This window comes from Macrobrachium rosenbergii, chromosome 3 (assembly GCF_040412425.1).
Source record: "Macrobrachium rosenbergii isolate ZJJX-2024 chromosome 3, ASM4041242v1, whole genome shotgun sequence".
Taxonomy (NCBI): Eukaryota; Metazoa; Arthropoda; class Malacostraca; order Decapoda; family Palaemonidae; genus Macrobrachium; species Macrobrachium rosenbergii.
In genome coordinates this window covers 51935189-51954706 of record NC_089743.1, presented here as the reverse complement: position 1 = coordinate 51954706, position 19518 = coordinate 51935189, and the positions used below count along the sequence as shown (strand labels likewise).

General features: G+C 41.7%; 1 protein-coding gene across 1 annotated transcript in view; it reads left to right on the top strand.

The window, feature by feature from the left end:
• The first annotated feature begins 5526 nt into the window (after positions 1 to 5526).
• The window catches only part of LOC136855636 (glutamine amidotransferase-like class 1 domain-containing protein 3, mitochondrial), a 54563-nt gene continuing 40571 nt past the window's right edge, over positions 5527 to 19518 (top strand). Inside the window, exons 1-2 of the mRNA XM_067132821.1 lie at positions 5527 to 5851; positions 15866 to 16006. Of these exons, the coding sequence (XP_066988922.1) occupies positions 5762 to 5851; positions 15866 to 16006 (231 nt within the window). The 5' untranslated portion in view covers positions 5527 to 5761. The remainder of the gene's footprint in view (positions 5852 to 15865; positions 16007 to 19518) is intronic.

Below are 19518 nucleotides of genomic sequence, written 5' to 3'. Positions count from 1 at the left end.
GGATTATTATTTATATTTAGCCGACAGTCAACAAGGCTTCTTAAGTTATTTTTCCATCTTACCAACATAAATTTTGTTTTATTTTAATTTAATTTTGACTACTTAAACGCCGTCCATTCCTTAACACTGGTAAGAACATAATTTATTTCTCATTTGTGCCTCCGATGTCGCTTGCGGAGAAACAAAACTGGGTGTCATCCGCAAATAGCTTGAACCTTTACCTCCATGTCCCTGTTGTAAGTTTGACAATCCAGTCGTAGAAATGTAAAATAGGATTGGAACTAATACATTTCCTAGAAGTATTCCGCGTGGGTTCCCAGTCTGTACATAGTATTTCCTGTCACACAGGCAGCCTTGCAATTATTCAAAGGCTTCTCCAGCAATTCCAAAGGACTGCAAATCATTTAGTTTAGAACTGAGATCACATTAGCCTTCATCCATCATCCCTAAGAGATCATTTACAACAGTGCATAGAAGTAAAGTTGCCATACGCCCGGATTTTCCCGGATATGTCCCGCATTTAGGTGTCAAAATCCTCGTCCGGGGGGAATTTTAAAATTTCTAAAAATTTCCTGAATTTCAGCTTTGATACAAATAAAAAAAAGATAATTAAATCAAATAAAAATAACAACAATGACGACAACAACAATCTGCCAAGCGTTACCAACTCGGCTGCCATAGCTAAACTCACTGTTAGCTAATGTTGCTAAAATAACCTGATTTTTTTTTCTCTTGTAAGTGTACACTTTATTCATATCAGCAATATTGTGGCAAAATAAAAGAAGTGTAAATGGTTATTGCACACAGTTTTCGATATTACAACAATGATGAAGAATTCAATAAATTGTCAGCACATGAAAAATGGACCAAATACTTTGAAAAATCAAAGAATATTGAATGCCATTCACAATTGCTAAGAATTGCACAGTTTTTCTTTGCTGCAGCATCCCACAATGCGAATGTAGTGCGAGTATTTTCACTAATGAAAAGTCATAGGACAAAAGACAGGAATAAGTTGAATGTAGCTGTAATGAAGGGTCTCTTTACATTACAATACAACTTCCATGAGACATCATGCAGTGACTTTTACAACTACTTAAGACTCAATAAAGTTCTCCAGAAAAGTATCAGATCTTCTCAAAAATATGGATGGGCACACGCCACACAACATGCAGCCACAGACATAATGAGCAAAGAAGACTGTAACTAGATTAAGATTAAATAGAAATTCAAGACAATCAGCCTTATGTTAAGGTAAGTTTTTTAAAAATTATTTTATCATACACACACGCGTGACATCAGTAATAGATCATACAAACTGCATTTTTTTTAACTAGGGAAAGGGGGGGAGGTGTTCCAGAGGGAACATAGAGCAGTTTCTGTAGAGTATAATTATTTTTAAGTCGACTGGCCATCAGGCAAAGCATTTACCCTTTCCAGATGACTAGTTAGTTGCTCAAGAGTAACGTATTCTAGCATTTTGTACATGAAAGCTAAATTTGGAACAGGCCCATATGAACTTCAGTTTGAATGATCAAGTGCACCTTTGAAAACTGGCCGAACAATAGCCACTTTCCACTTTAGGCATTACTTAAGGTTCTTTGCAGCGTCCCTTCGGCCCCTAGCTGCAACCCCTTTCATTCCTTTTACTTACCTCTGTTCATATTCTCTTTCTTCCATCTTCCTTTTCACCCTCTCTTAACGGTTGTTTCATAGTGCAACTGCAAGGTTTTCATACTGTTCCACCTGTCAGACCTTTGTACCCTCAATTTCTCTTGCAGCGCTGAGTGACCTCATAGGTACCAGCGCTTGGTCGTCGGCCAAAATTCTGTATTCCATTCCATTCCAATAGCCACTTTCTCGGGTATAGGGAACTTGCACTCAAAGACACTGTCATTTGTAACTTTTACCATTATATCGGTAAGATATGAAGAAATTTTCTACTCCAACAATATTAGATATAGGCATCGGATCAGTTGCACAGTTCGTTTTCTATGCCTTTTCAGAAATCCTAATAACATTAATATTTACCCCATTAAATCTCGTTAGTTTTTCATTTACATCACGTTCAGTATACTTATCTGAATCAGCGTTAAAAAAAAAGTGACAATTATATTTTCAAATTTCCTAAAAATCAAGAAAATATTATCAGCCATTTCTTGATCCCTTAAACCTTCAGGGAGCCTTTTTTTCCTTCACATTTCTAATAAAGCTATCAAGAAGTCTACGTAATTTATTCATATCCGTTCGTGATGCTGTCCTGATTTTCTGATTATGGTAGTGTTCCTCATTTTTTATTAGGTGATTGTGACGATTTTTAAATATAATATATATTCTTTCCTTGCATTTTCAGTCCTCAACCTTCGCCATTTGAACTCTTGGAGCCATTTTACCTCTAGTCTCAGAGTTTCAACGCTGGACTGGGCTGCTCTGTCTTTATTAATTATGCATTTCTCTATAGACAGTCGCTTGTCATATTCGCTTTTATTCATCCTATTATAATCTTTCATTTCACCCTATGATAAACTTTCATTTCATCCTATTATAAACTTTCATTTCATCCTATTATAAACTAAAATTTCATTCCATCCTACTATAAAGTTTCATTCCACCCTATTATAAACTTTCATTCCATCCTACTATAAACTTTCATTCCATCCTATTATAAACTTTCATTCCATCCTACTATAAACTTTCATTCCATCCTATTATAAACTTTCATTTCCACCTGTGATAAACTTTCATTTCATCCTATTATAAACTTTCATTTCATCCTATTATAAACTTTCATTCCATCCTAATATAAACTTTCATTTCATCCTATGATAAACTTTCATTCCATCCTGTTATAAACTTTCATTTCATCCTATTATAAACTTTCATTCCATCCTATTATAAACTTTCATTCCATCCTATTATAAACTTTCATTTCATCCTATGATAAACTTTCATCCCGTCCTATTATAAACTTTCATTTCATCATGTTGTAAACTTTCATTTCATCCTATTGTAAACTTTCATTTCATCCCGTTATAAATTTTCATTTTATCCTATTATAAACTTTCATTTCATCCTATGATAAACTTTCATAAAGCAATTCACATACACAGTGTGCTCTTAATAGGTCTAGGTTACGATCTATTCCTAAAACTTATTTTACTTTATCACATCATATTTCAGTACCGTTATTTTAAAGAAGATATGAGCTTATGCATTATGATGTACTTCTACAAACTAACATCCGATATACGGTTATTTTTCCAAGTAAATTAAAGCAATATCTGATGAATGTGTCTAGTCGAAATTTTAGCAAATTCATCCTAATTAACAAATGACATTTAGGATGATATTTACCTATGGCAACTTATTTTTATTGCTCTTTGCTATTATCGATTTATTGCTACTAAACTACTTATTTTTAATGGATTATCTTAAGGGTTTTTATTTTAATGATTTTTCATTTTGTATCACGTTCAGGATTTTTAAGCAGAAACGTTTACTCCGCAATTTTTGATGAGTAATGGTATATTCGTAACAATTACGTATGTATACTCAAGGTTTTTTTTTTTTTACTCTATTCGTTGGAAACACCTGTAAATTATTTTGAGTCTATACTTCTTGGTTTTATTTTTTTAAAATGAAAATGGACATAAAGTATGTCTTAAACGAGTTTTTTCTTATTAATTTACGAAAAAGAACAACGTGAAATGTTATTTAATAAGATTAATTTGATTAAGTAATGAATAAGTTTTTCATAACATGAAGCTAAATTATGTTTTGTAGACAAAATGCAAACGACGGATGACAGGAGAGCTTGTAATAGTATATCTGTCGTATAATATATACTGGCTAAGGTTTGTTGCCGTGCGACTTGAAATTAAATATAATTTGAAAGAGAACTACGATATTTGGTCCTGGATGTAGATGGTAGTCTACTTAAATGTTAGTGTGAGTGAAGCTTAAATATCAGATTAAGACTGTATGGAACTTTTTTCAAAAGATATAGATAGTCTTATATCACTCAGGAGGCCATCCTGATCTAATTCTGTGCATTTAATGATAAATTGTCCACTTGCGGGAGTATCGTACTTCTGGAGCACAGTATAAGTCAAGGTCTAGTAGGGTAGTGAAACTGAAATATGCACAAAGGACACCACTTTATGGCAACTATGTAATTAATTAACTCCTGTTAACTGGTATGTCATTTATCTTGTGCATGAACTGTGCGTTGGTGGTGTGGTCACTAGGAAGATATCTGGCGGGTTGAAGAAATTCCCTGGGACGTAAAGGGCAAGAAGTATACTTTAGCGAAGTACCTCACGTTTATAGTACTTCTCCGAAATCTCTGGGGTTCATATACAGGGAATAGGTGTGTAAACAATAAACAAGATCCACCACATTTCTTATTGTCATTGTTTTGTGACTGTATCATTGCTGTTGGTTCGTTACTATTTGAAAGCTTTAACACCATGGGGATCCCGGGTTCAGTCATGTTCAGTTTTGTTAATTTATGAATATGCTTATTTCTTTGTTTTCACACAAATAATATAAATGTCGTTCATTACATGGAGATGTTGTGGATTAATGTTGGATTTTTAACAATTGCCGTGTGTTGAATATTTTAAAATATATGACGTCTACAAATAAGGTGCGTTCTATAAAGCTGTCTTTTGAGAATTTAAAGAAACGTAACGACGAATATAAAAATATATATTCCTCCTATATTTAAATACTTTATTATGAATATTGGTTATGTATTGTCTTTTATAAGTGTAGTCGATGATGAAAAATGATGGCTGTATGTTTCAATTCAGTTATAGCAATAAAAACAAGTAGAGTTAAACTCATATTACCTAACGGCAGGAAATTATCCACCGGTTATTAAATTTTCAAGGACGTTTGCTGATAGCTGTAGCGTTTTTCCAAGTAGTAGCTCTCTCTCTCTCTCTCTCTCTCTCTCTCTCTCTCTCTCTCTCTCTCTCTCTCTCTCTCTCTCTCTCTGTGTGTGTGTGTGTGTGTGTGTGTGTTTTAACAGTTACTGCCACACTTTAAATTTAATTGCTGAATCGTGGAAGAATTTCCTGCGCAATAAAACCTCTATGATTTGAGCTGCATCTTACACCCACAAAGAAGACTTGTCGATCTCTCTAACATACATGCACCATTCACCACTATCTCGCGCACGCTTCTATGCTTCTTGGGTGTTAAGGTCCATCCTTTCTAATACCTCTTTCACTCCATCTGTTTAAACGCCATTCTTGACCCCTACACTAACTAAAAAAAACCCACTTCCACGTATTTCCACGGTCACCCTCCTGCTTATCAATTCTGAGATTTCATATCCAATATTAAAAGTTTTTATTGATCTCAAAAGCTTATATTTTATACTATAATTTTTCAATATTATAAATCTGACACGTTTGCAAGTGAGAGTACTGTGGTTAGGGTATGACCATAAGCTTTTAACAGTAGTGTATGAGGAACAACACTTTTCCTGAGGTTTTCAACATTGATTTTTATACAATATTTCTTTTTTAAATGTTACCTAACTGACACATTTGCAGATGAAAGTACCGTGGCTACTGCATGACCGTATACGCTTAATGGTAATTTATAAGGAACCATACATTTTTATTTTGCCTTTAAACGATAAGCTTGGCGTTAGGATGTCTCGTCCTCCGACACCAGGATAATAAGTGAGGAACCGGAACACTTATTGGCATAAATTTACCGTCGTGCCCTACCAAAAAATTGTCCAAAAATGTTTAATTTGTCCAGGACAGCTGCCCAGAATGTCACTGCAAGATTCTTCAGCCGTACTGCATCGATGCAAGGACCCACAGTTGCTGTTGTAAGTTAAAACCCTCAATTTAAGGTAGAAAGAAGTTTCTGCTGTTCGGTCATAGGTTCTATTAACTTTGGGGTATGTTAGTCTAATTTAGGCTGTTTTACGTGTGAGTTACTAAGGTAACTAAATGTTTTCAGGAGGATATTATTATTATTCAGCGTAGTCACTTTATGGTGTGGATTGATAAGGATTCTACAGCTGTAAAAGTTAGCGTAAGTTTAAGGTATCCTAGGTCGAAGGTAAAAAGGGGGGAGACGCCTTTCATACGGTCAGGACTTCAGAGACTACAGTAGGATGCTGTGGTCCAGGTTAGGGTAGGAGTCAGTATGGTATAAGTACTATATAAACAAATCAATATTTTGCCAGGTAAACCTACAGAACAGCTCCCCATGGACTATTACCTTGGAAATTGATTTTTCCTAGGCTATGCTTTTAGTGTTGCTGTTGGAGGAGGTGGTGTTGTTTATTGTCGGTCAATTATTACAAACCTCACATCTCTATCCAACATGGTTGGGAACCCTATGGGAACGCAGGGTTTTGGGCTGGGGAAATCTCTGGGAGAAAGACCCGACTGTCATGTTGTTGTTATGGAATGGTTCCGTGCATGTGCAAGTCATTATGGAGCCATATGTTCAAGAAGGGATTGGTTAAGGAAACCTATTATAAAAGGAAGTCATTATGGAGCCATATGTTCAAGAAGGGACTGGCTAAGGAAACGTATTATAAAAGGAAGTCATTATGGAGCCATATGTTCAAGAAGGGATTGGCTAAGGAAACCTATTGTAAAAGGAAGTCATTATGGAGCCATATGTTCAAGAAGGGATTGGCTAAGGAAACCTATTACAAAAGGAGGTTATTATGGAGCCATATGTTCAAGAAGGGATTGGCTAAGGAAACCTATTATAAAAGGAAGTCATTATGGAGCCATATGTTCAAGAAGGGATTGGCTAAGGAAACCTATTACAAGAGGAACCATACTAACCTAATGTACCCTAACCTAACCTAACCTAGTAGGCCATGATACTTAGCCGGGGGCTCTGCCTCCTGGACCCCCAGGTGAAGGAAACCACTTTTTACCAAAAGGTCCCCTATAACACTGAGTATGTGCGATAGCCTTCCAGGATAGCCACCTTACAAAAACATAAGAGTTCTGAGGTTAATTACAGGTTAATTACAGTCAACTGACAAAAAATAATGGTAAATCTTGATAAGCAACCAAAATACTATAGAAAAAGTCAATTTCCAAGGTAATAACCCCATGCAGAGCTGCACTACAGTTCTACCTTTTGCCAGGTGCATACATCATAGCCTGTAGGCTGTTGGAGCCACTGCGTAGTGGAGGTTATAAGTATATTTTGCTGAAAATTGTCAAAAAAACAAACTCATCCTAACCCCCTAAGATAAACTCGTGGTAAAATTTTCCTTTAAATCATTATTGCATTTTGGACTTGAAAATCATTATCGCATTTTGGACTTGAATATATCATATTCCCATGTGCTTTGAATGCTTCTGATGTTCATTTTGTTAGCAAATAGCCTAACTTACCTTTGCTACCTTAACCTAATCTAGGGTATGGGGTCCTTACCCTAGTGCATGATATTAGTTTGAAAATATTCCATGAACTGAACTTAATCTGAATGAGAACTAATAATGAAATTAAAGTCTTTGTATTTTACTCATTTTGTATTTTCCCCCATCCAAGAACCCTGTTTTTCCACTGTGGTCCCCCCCAAATTATAGAATACAAACGTGGGGCCCACTGTCTCTAAAAATATTCATTTGATAACAAGACAAATGTCAGAAATGTTCAAAGCACACAGTAAATCATGGGAAGATATTTTCAAGTCCAAATACATAATGGTTGAAGGTAAAATAACACTGAACTTACTTAAGGCATTATGCCTGGATGCCATTTCTGAGATAGTATGCTATACTTAGTTCCCTAATGTGCAGTCAGCCTGGGCTATTATTCCATCAGTTTATCAGTCAGTTTCCATTTTTGACTAATATTACAGTGGATAATGAAGTATGTTTAGTACTGATGTTTTAATTCCTCACTGAATATGTGAACCATATATTCTTCTAGCATTTAAGCTTGTGATTTATGCATCTCTGACTATTAATGTTGGTGCAAACCACTCATTTTTGTGTTCCCCCCCCTTCCCTGGCTTTACATGATGTAGTGAATAAGGTTTTTAAGGGGGCTGGATCAAAGGTGAGTGAATTGCACAAGCAGGAACAGTCCAGAATGCTTAAACCTCAAAGTACATGGTTTATGTGCTCAGAAAAATACTGTACATTGTTTATGTTTAAACTTAATTTGTAAAACAGCTAATCAAGGACAAAGATGTCATTGTTAATCAGCATTTGGTACATCCTAATTTTGTCTTCCCTTTCTTAACCTATCCTAGGGCACTTGGTCTTTATCTGGCCAAAGGCACCCCCTTCCTCCTCCCAACTTTATTTGTGCTAAAACGCTGTAAGTTGTATTTGAAACTTTAATCAAAATACTGTCACATATTGAGAGTAATATACACTAAACATTCGCTGACATAAAAAGAGACAAAAATTAGAACTGCATCAGTGCCTTGGTCACCTGCTCTGTCTTCAGAGTTAAGAAGAACTGACATGACTCTTCTCTTCCTCATATATTTCTGGAAGTTTGCACTTCCCTGGACTGTTGACCATCCCTGTTCCTTTGAGTCGGCTTGGTATGGTCAGTTCCTGATCATCTTCAGTTAAGTAATTTTCAGCATTGAACCAGAAGTGTGTGCTCCTACTTATCTAGGTCGCTTGTGAGGCCAGCCTGTCTGGTTCTGTTGCTAGTTTTAGGCCTGAGGGAAGAGAAGGGCATCATGCTTGGTCTCCTTTGACATCCTTGGCCTGGGACTTTTTCTACTCACTTGTCATCATGGACCACCAAGCAGGCGTAGGGTTAGGCAGATGCATCATCTCCTCTTACTTTTATCCAGGGTCCTTTTTGGTAGGTAACAGATTATTTAGTGTCTGAGGGTCCCTAGCCTATTGAAATGCTACAGGCTTAGTTGCAGAGGCACTTGCAAGAGGTAATAGAGCTCATCCTTGAACACAGTAACTTTGAAGAAGCATCCAGGCCTCTACCTTGGAAGCTGGTGTCTTCCATGGAGTGCAGCTTACACTTTGGCCTTGTGACTTCACTGCCATTCCAGCTGCCTTAGCCTCCACTTGCATGGGACTTACTGGGGATCAGACACCACACTAGATGGAGTCTGATCTGTGGATTGGAGAATTCCCTGGCCCTTAATCATTATTCCAAACTTGTTCCCCTGCCTCTGGCATGCCAGTGGAGATAAAGTGCCTTAGAGGATGGAGGCACCTGTCCCTTACAGGTGGACTTGTCCAGGTTGAACTGGTCCCTGCATGGCAGAAAGGATGTTCAAGATTTAGGAAACCCTGGTTTGTTCCTACATGATATACAAACCCTCAGTCCTTTATATTAGGAATTACTTTCAGTGAAGCTGGAAACGGCCGTTAAACTTTTGAACAAGGTGGTTAGACAGTTAACTACTGCTTTTGGCCATTGTGTGATGTAGACATGTGTGCTAGTTCTCTGCCCTGATTGCCGTTTTGCTGTTTTCCCGGTGGGATCATTCTTGTTTTTGCTTGTTGTTGTGTGTATTTGTGTGTTTGATATTAATTTTGAATTAATGCAAACCTACAAATCATATAATCCTGTTCGGAAGGCCGTCACCCAGCGTTTATACCCCGGTGTTGGCGTTAGGGGTTCTACCCGCTTCCTGTCACCAATCGATGTTGACCCTCATGTCCTCTGCACTACTTGCAGGGGTGTGATTATAATCCTCAATCTACTTGTGCTGAGTGTTGTCCTTGGTTGCCTGTGCAGTGGGCGAACTTTACTGGCAGGAAACAGTATAAGAGGAAGGCTCGGGATCTGGTTCCCGTACCCCGCTGGGGTCTTGCGTCTCCGGAGCCTCGGGTATGCGGTCTCCCAGGCCCGGGTTCCTGATACCAGTTGGAAGAAGTCCGCTCCTAAGACTGGTATTGTGCGTCTCTTACCGAGTTTCTTCGGACACTTGAGAGGAAACCGCTCCCATTGATCATTCTGTACGAGATTTGGGAGTACGTTATTGGGTGCTTGGCTGAGCTGCTTGGGATTCTGCAGAATTTCGGGCACCCCAAACCAGCATTGGCAAGTCTGCTCCCCGGTCTGGTTTAGTCACAGGACAAGAGAAAGTGCTGAAACATGTAGGTGTTTCGACACTTCCTGCCAGCTCCGCTCCGAGTGCTTGGCCAGGTTCCCAACGCAGTGTTTCGGACCCAAGGGTCGAAGCACTTGGAGACACAGAGAGGAGGTCCCATGTTCAGTCTTCTTCCCAGGAGGTTTCAGCCTCAAAGAAAACTGGAGCATGTTGGAAGGACGGCGCAAGTTCATGTCAGGCAGCTCCCAAGCACTTGACTCCAGCCAGCCCCCAATTGCGTTTGTGTGATTGGCCTCACTTGCCAGAGGGGGTTTCTTGGGTGTGCTCGGGTTAGCCTGTCCACTCTCTTTGGAACAGCGCTTTGCCAAGGTGTAGGTGCTCTCCTAGACCCATGCCACCATCACCACCACGGGTTGGTGACCGCTCATGGTCTACCTCTCCTGCTGGTTCTTCTGGCAAGACAGCTAAGAGTGCTCAATCCCCCCTCACCTGTCCCCTCAACCTCCTCGGGTTTTACTGGGAGGCGCAAGTCTGATACGAGGGATTCTAATGAGATTGCTTCTTCTTGGAGTTAGGCTACATCAAACGCTTGAGTAGTTGAGGAGGGAACCCAGGGGTCTGCCGAGGTTCTCCCTCCTGCAGGGAGAGTAGGTTGGGAGGACCGCACCTTGGAAGGACTCGAGGGTCCTCTTCCTCAGGATGGGGACACCCCCGAGATACAGAGGACCTTTGCAGAGATCATTGCACTGATTTGTCAGCATAGTGATCTTGCTGGAGGGGACCACGGCCTCTGCTGAGGAGCGTCCTTGGCGCCTTGAATCCTTCTGGGGTCCCAAGAAGGAACCAAAGACTTTGGTGGGGCTGTGCTTGCTGAGGGGGTACTCGATCAGATGAATAACTTTGTGTCTGGGCAGGAAAATTCACTTCAGTCAAACCGCTCCTTCCCCCTCCTCTGCCTCGACAAAAGCGATTCTACATGCCCTCGGAGGGGTCTTTGCCGATTAGGTAGGTTGACCCGGACCTGGTTTGTCTAGGCGCGAGTTTCTCGTTGCAGTACCTTGCTGCGGAAGGGGTCTCCCTCTTGCAGCAAGAGGCAGTGAACCTGGAGGCCACAGCTATGGTGGCTCTCCAGACAGTCTCCTGGTTGGATCTGTGGTCGTTCACAGTTTCCAAAGTTGCCGACTCCTCGGGTGTGATCATCCCTGGAGAAGACTCCATCTTTGGGAGACTGTGCCAGTCTGGAGGTAGGGCTGTCTCCTACCTAGCCCACCAGATGGCAAACCTGTGGGGAAATCTCGTGCTGAAGAGGAGGGACGCTGTCCTGAATCGGATCTCCAGGTCTGTAGGTCTTGAGTCGGCATTGGCCCTTAGGAAAGAGGTTCTGCCTCTCTCCCCAAAGAGTTGGTAGATGCTGCGGTGGACAAGAGACGTGCCGAAGACAACGACCACCTTGTTGAACTCTGGGTCTTTGTGTGTCACTGCGGCCCAACCCTCAGGTCAGGCTAGCTCTTACTTGACCCCTAAGAAGACCCAGGCTTCGAAGGGTGCTCATGGGAACACCCAACCTCCTCCTTCCACTCCAAGAAAGGCGTGCAATTGCATTCCTTTCAACCCTCTTTCCAGTCGGGAAAAGGGGACAAAAATAAGAAGAAGAAGGGAGGATGCTAGGGACGGTATTTCCCTCCAGCTGCTGCCATTGGTGGATGGATGCCTATGGAGCCACTGGGTAACATGGTAGTAACATGGAGCTGAGACCTGGGTAGTGAATGCCCTTCAGGAGGGATATCTACTTCCCTTCGAATCTCGGCGACCTCCTACCAACAACCTGGTCTGTCTCCTCACCTACGTTCACGGCTCGCCAAAGGATCTCGCACTCGAGGAGGTGCAAGCAATGCTGAGGAAGTGCGCTGTAGAAGTCGTGTTGGATTGGTCCCCAGACTTTTACAGCCACATCTTTTTTGTAGAGAAAGCCTTGGGGGCTTGGAGACAGTCATAGACCTCTCTCCCTTGAACCGATTCGTTCACCAGACTCGTTTCACAATGGAAACAGCACCTTCATTGCTCACCTCCATCAGGGAGAACAACTGCATGCTGTGAACTTGAGGGATGTGTATTTCCAATTTCCAAATAATGTACCCATCCATCTGTCCTCTCGCAAGTACCTTCGCTTTATCCTCAGGGAAGTGGTTTTCCAGTTCAGGGTACTCTGTTTTGGGCTCAAGACCGCTTCCCAGGTGTTCATGCGAGTGTTCACACTTGTGTCAGCTTGGGCCCATTGGCTTGGGATGTCTTATGAAGTATCTAGATGACTGGCTCGTCCTGGCAAGCTCCCGCTCGCAGTTGTTACAGGATGGATCGGCTTCTCGAGTTCTGCTACAGCCTAGGGGTTGTAGTACAGTAAAACTCGAGAAGTCTGATCTCATCCCCAAGCAGAAGATAAAGTACCTGGGCATGCTGATAGATACAGTAGCAGCAGGAGTTTTTCCCTTGGACTCTCGCATCAGCAGGTTCAGGGAGGCAGTGCAGCTGTTCCTGTCTCAATGGGAGCAGCCAGCTCGACAATGGGGCAAGTCGTCATCGGTCACCTGTCGTTGTTGGAGAAGCTGGTCCCTCATGGGCGGCTTCACCTTCATTCTCTCCAGTGGAGAATGGAGTACTGGTCCCTGTCTCGAGACCATCAATCCTTTCCCATTCCTCTTTCAGAGGAAGTGAGACAGGATTTAGACTGGCAGATGGACGACAGGAACCTCTTAATAGGAGTATCCCTGCATACTTCCCCTCCTGACATGCTTCTGTTCTCAGATGCATTGACTTAGGGATGGGGTGCACACCTGGAGGAGTTGCTGACTTCAGGGATGTGGAACTGAGACGACAAGCACCTTCACATCAACATCCTGGAACTCAAGACGGCCTTCTTAATCCTCCAAGAGTTTCAGAATCGAGTGATGGGACACTTGGTGGTGTTGATGAGTGACATCACCACAGTATGTCAACAAGCTTGGGGGTCTTGTATCCCATCTGCTGCATCAGTTGACATTGCAGATGCACGAGTGGGCAGTAGCTCACTCAGTAGAGCTGTCAGCCAGGGACATTGCAGGCAAGAGGAATGTAGTGGCAGACAAAGCTCAGCCGCCAGAAGCTGGTGATAGGGACAGACTGGTCCCCTCATTCAGACATCACAGAGAGGTTGTTAGAGCTGTGGGGGCTTCTGGCCATCGATCTGTTCACCACCTGGCACAACAGAAAGCTTCAAGTCTTCTGCTCTGTCATGCCAGATCCGTGGGCCGCTGCAGAGGACGCATTCCAACACCCGTGGGACAACCTTGACGTTTACGCCTTCCCTCCGTTTTGTCTGATTCGCAAGGTGATCAGCAGGGTGTTGATCACCCCGAATCTCAGGATGATTCTGGTGGCTCTGGCCATTTGGTATCCTGACCTGCTAACTTTACTGTCCAAGGCACCGAGAGAGATTCCTCCCTGGCCCAATCTTCTGTGTCAACCACGCGTGGAGCGGTACCATTGGGCAGTGCAGTCCCTGTATCTTCATGGCTGGAGACTACTGTATCCAGCATCTCGTACGAGAGAGAGTTTTCTCGCTGCACAGCAACAGAGATGGCTGGATATCTCAGACAGTCCTTTGCAGCAGTGTACCAGGGAAAACGGGCTGTCTTCTGTGGTTGGTGTCATAGACGGGATCTCTCTCTAGTCAGAGCTGCTTACCTGGCTCCTCTAAAAAGGACAGGTAGCATCTTGCCTAAGGTGCTTGGTTATGGAAGTGAGAGTGATTGCGTGAGTGACTGGCCTCTCTTCTGCCTTCTTCCTTGTTATCCTTCTGTCTCTTACTTCAGGCAGAGAGTGGGATTTGAGCCGACACATGCTGGAACTGGTGGCCGATGCAAGTAAGTTTACATTTCGAGCATCTGTTCTATTTTTCTATCACTAGATTTATAGAAGCAAACCCACTCCTTCCTCGAGCAAGGAGAGGAAGGAAACCCTGACAATAAGACAAACCCAATACTTATATTTGCCTTACTGTCACCGACTTTTAGACTCATCCTAGCCTATTTTCATATGAGGTTACGTTTCCTGCACTCATTCGAAAAGGCCCAGAAGTCTGACAATTGATCATGCAGTTCCTACACTCCGATCAATATGTCAGAGGCACGGTGTTCTTCCTCGCTCTATTGACGAGGAAGAGAAACCCAGGTGTGGCGAACTCCAGTCATTTCAGAGACCCACTCAGGTTTCTCCCCCCAACAAGTGAGTCTTCCTAATGTAAAGAACCAAGAGTTTGTATATCGTATAGGACAGATCACAAATTTTTAAAAGTACTTTGTATTTTCCCTAACTATGCAAACCTGAGTCCTTTACATTACATTTGATGCCCATCTCACTACACCCCTTAATCTGATACCTGGGCTGAAAGGCAAACTGGAATGTTTACATTCTGGCAGGGGAGACTTCCGCCTACCGGAAGGTAGTTAACTGCCTAACCACCTTGTTCAAAAGTTTAATGGCCATTTCCAGCTTCACTGAGAGTATTTCCAAACGTAAAGGACCTCAGGTTTGTATAGTTGGGAAAAATACAAATTGCTTTAAAAATTTGTGATTTTTACTTCTTTGTCACTTGGTCAAACAGGAAACTCTTGGTGTTCTGTTTCCCTGTTCTGGACCCACGAGTTGTACTGTAGGATGACTTTCGACACCCGTGGGACAACCTTGATGTGTACACCTTTTCCCCTGTCCAAGCTGATCTGTCAGGTGTTGGTCATGTCTGATCTCGGGAAGACTGTGGAGTCACGTTTTGCTTAATTGGTGGAGACCATCTATCAGCACATACAGGAGAGATGCTTTCTTACACAGCTCCGAGTCCACAGCAGATGTTCACCTGGTGAAGTTGGGCATCTTATGTGGTTGGTATCATGAATGGGATATTTCTCCAGTTTAACGGGAGAGATATCCTGCACTTTTAAGATGGATGAGCTTTACTACCTTATGTATGTGGTATGGCTTACTGAGGGTTAGAGATCGTTCATTCTCATTCATGTTTGAATTTCGGGTGAAAACTCAGAAGCTGTTAGTATTTGATAGAAGATCTGAGATTTTATGCAGTACCCTCCCTGTCAGTTGAGCTAGTGAAGTCTTTCCTCTTAGTTGGCCACAACTACCCCGTGGCCATGATTTTGTAGAGTGATCAGTAGTGTTTTATGCAATTAGTTCAGTGCCAGTTTCCTTCCCTCCCAATATGTAACAGTGGTATTTTCTGTCATTTGATTTCCATGATTCTTATAATCCTTCTTTGGAGAGTTTAGTCTGTTATTTCCTTGGGTTTTAGACTCCCTTTCCACTTCTGCTTTTTTTCTTCAGGTTTGGTAGATAAGGATGTTCATTTGCTCTTTCCAAAATCTTCTTTTCAAAAATAAACCCTTTAATATTTAATTTCTATACCATTCAAACCACTTCATCTTCCTAGTTGAGTCAGGTTTTGTACTGTACATTCCTAAGTAAAGCAAGGGTTGCAGTTTATATGTACAAAATGTTTAGAAAGTCATGTACAATGTAATATAGAAAGTACAATGTAATATAGAAACTTAGAAATGGGTTTTTAGGCCTGTTTTCCCATCTCATTTCTGATGTTGACATTACTGTAATTGTAATAGTCATAGATCTTTTACTGTCTGATGGAAGGTAGTGGATATTTACACTCATTTCCAGAGTTATATTTTTAACCTCATGACAAAGGGAAAGTTTTGAGTAATCATTTGTTTTGGTTATACAAAATAGTGAAGATATTTTTCATGGCTTGCATTTTTACAGGTTCTCTCTGGGTCTGGAGTTTATGATGGTGCAGAAATTCATGAGGCATCAGCTGCTTTGGTTGCTTTGACTCGAGCAGGTGCAACTGTTCAGTGCTATGCCCCAAATGTTCCTCAGATGCATACCATTGACCATACAAAGGTAAGTTTTTAATCTTTGTTTTTTAAGGTACAAAAAATTCCATTCCTGTTTTAGAACCCATTTCTTTTGGTGTTTTCTATGGCTGGTGATGAATATGCAACACGATCAGGTATCTCTAAGAATATCTTAACCTTGTGATTTTTATTATTTGTGGTCAAGTTTATATGATTTTAGTACTTTGGAAACCCATGCCTATAATGATGATTACTGGATTTTAGCTTAATGACTAAATCTTTTTAAGTATAATGAAGCTAGACCAGGGCCAGATACTCGAATTGTTTGATTATTATTATTAGGGTGTGATTATTTTAAATACTGAAAATCTGTAGGTGTTTGATTTTGAGGTTAATAGATTTCTTTGTTGATATTCTTTTGTATTTCTTTCTTTTTATAAATCTTAAGCTGAAAACCCTTATGGACTGAGTCAACAGGCTTAAACCCAAGAGGGATCCAAAGGCAGAGAGACAAGTTATGGGAAAAGGTGATAAATAAATAAATAAATGAGGGAATAGAATATGAAACCAATACAGCTGAAATTCTGGAGATGTCAGCAAAGTTCCCAGGCTGAATGGCTTTTGAGGCCTTGCTCTCTTGGCCTTTGAAGGTTGACCAGGTGTTAAAGCATAAGTAAATATACGATGGTGATGCCTGTAGATCATAAATATTGAATTGAATTGAATTGTGTACTTTGTATATGGCCTATCTACAAATTCTTAGTTGCAGCAATACAACAATATAATTGCGTCATTGTTACCAAATAGTGGGTTGAAAAATTTATGTCACATTTGTTTGACATTTTTATATAAGTAACTTACCAAGTAATTACATTGCTACTAATTTCACTCACTTGGTGGCTAAAATGTTTAAATTCAGGTGTTGCGCTGTTTTGTTTGGCTAGGTAACTAACCCTGCTCACTTACGGGGTAAGAGAGGAACAACTAGTAAAAGGATTCAATTTGTTTCTGCTGGCTAATGGCTGTACACCAGTTTTTAGCAGCAGTTCTGATTTTGGGATTCGTCTTTCTTATTGATTTCCCATTGTGTTTGGTGAGGTATTCTTGCTTTGATAGCCTTTTGGCATTGTTAGATAGAATTAGACTCGGTTTTTTCCATTATTGTGACTTTGATTAATTCAACTTGTACCTTGTTCACTGATTGTGACTTTAGTTGACTTGTTTGTTAAATGTCAGACTCAAGTTTGACTAACTTCAGGTACTGCAGCAAAGGCTGCACTATGCGTTTGACTAAGGAATCTTACGATTCCCATTCTATCTGCACAGATTGTAGGGGACAAGTTTGTTCAGTAGATTTAAGCTGTAATGGATGTATAGACTGGGACAGTAAGAAGTGGAAAACTTAAGATCTTACTTAAATAAACTTGCTAGAGATAAAAAGGGAAAAGTGACAGCTAGATGGATTAGTAAGTCTTTAGCTAGTCAGGAATCTCCTGTTGATCATGATATTGATAGTGCTAACATCGAGATTGACATTCCTATTATTGCTGTTGATCCTGTACCCAGTTCTCCTGTGCAACCTACTCCTTTACCTGGCTCTCTCGCTTCCGAACCCAACCCCACTGCCAGCCTTGAGTGTAAGATCAATAAAAGGTTTGAATTGATTGTGGAATCTGTTGCTCAGCTAGCCTCATCGGTTAAGGTCCCTATGGACAATAAAAGTGATTCGGAGTGCCCAGTAGCGCCTAGTGCCAGTGCAGTGTCGGTGGAGCACCTGATTGCGCCTAGTGTTAGTGATGTGTTGGTGGAGGAGGTGGCTGCCCATCCCGCTGATTCTCCTAGGCAAAGGTCAATGTCATACTCCACTAAACCTGGGAGGAATCAAACCGGTAGCCTAAGGGAGGTTGGTGGGGTCTGCCCACACGTAAAAAGTTAAGTATACATTAGTTTTACCAGACCACTGAGCTGATTAACAGCTCTCCTAGGGCTGGCCCGAAGGATTAGACTTATTTTTACGTGGCTAAGAACCAATTGGTTACTTAGCAACGGGACCTACAGCTTATTGTGGAATCCGAACAACATTATAGCGAGAAATGAATTTCTATCACCAGAAATAAATTCCTCTAACTCTTCATCAGCCGGCCAGAGGCTTGAACTCAGGCCTAGCAAGTGCTAGTCCACAGCTCTGCTGACTCGCCCAACGAAGAGCTTGCCCACGCGTAGTCGCCCCCTCGGGTGGACCTGTTGTTGAATCCCACTTTGCAGCCAAGCATCACTGGAAAGGCGTAGCCTTGGATTTGCATCGTCTTTCATCTAGCTCTGATGATTCTTCTCTCAGACGCCAATGGTGTTTTGTGGACGAATCACGCCCTTTGAAAAGGCGTGTTGGTGATGTGTCGCATTCTCCTCCAGTGCTGTGTAAGAAATTCAAGGAGCCTTTTCACAGTCTTCTTCCGTCTTGCAGTCACTGCGACAGTCCAGAGCATTTTTCATCTTTTGCCCTGCAGTGTTTGAAGCTCCCTTGACTTCCGAATGCCCATTTTCATCCAAGCACCCGGAATCGTCTCAGTGCTCATTGGCTCCCTCTCGTCCTGCTGTGTCAGAGCACCTGTTTTCTCTTGAGTGTCACAGAGCACCTGAGTGCCCACCTTCGCCTATCCACTCTGTGATGCATGGATTGCCTTCTAGGACAAAGCACCCACTGGCGCCTGAGCTCCCTTTGGCGCCCGAACTTCCGTCGGCGCCTGAGCGCCCTCTCTCCTCCATTTGTTGTGGTTCTGCTGCCGACACTTTGGCTCCAACTGCTGTTGGTGATTCTCAAGCAGATGGACATTCTTCTGTGCTTCAGTCTCCTGCACTTCAGGTTTAACCCTCTTCCAGCAAGCAAGTGCCTTCTGTGGTAGACCCGATTAAGAGCAAGCTTGACATATTTTGAGCCTGTTAAGGAAGGCTCCATTGGCCCCACAGCCTATGGACTTAGCTTTGCCTCCTGTATCCTCGGATGAAGAAGAAGAGGTTATTGCTGAAGACACTCATCTTTCAGCTTATGTGTTGCTGCTAAGGTGGCCATTTATCTTCTAGCTACCTTCCTGAGTTTCTTTTCGCCTGCAGCGCCTTCGAACTACGGGGAATGTGCTCGTTCTTCGTTTCTCATTAATTTTAATGGAAATTAAAACAGTATTGAATCTTCCAGTTCCTTGAGACCATTTATAGTGACTGGCATGGTATTGCAGAAGGAAGCATAGGATTGTTTTTTCCTACTTTCTCTTCACCTTGTAATAAGGTCAGGATTTTTGTGGAGCCAGGGGTTACGATGCACTGAAACACTCACCACTCTCAGTGGATGGGTTGTGGTTTTATCTCAGTGTAGGTGACAATTGTTTTTATTTTGGTGCTACTCCCAGGGCAAGGGCGAGCACCTGTCATGCTTTGCTAGCCATTGGAGTACTTCCTTCGCTGCAAAGTTCCCACTAAGTAGGAGGTGACCCATGGCTATACCGCCATGCCACTACGAGTTAAGATGAGCACCAGCCAGAGGCAGTATCCCAGTAGCTCTCT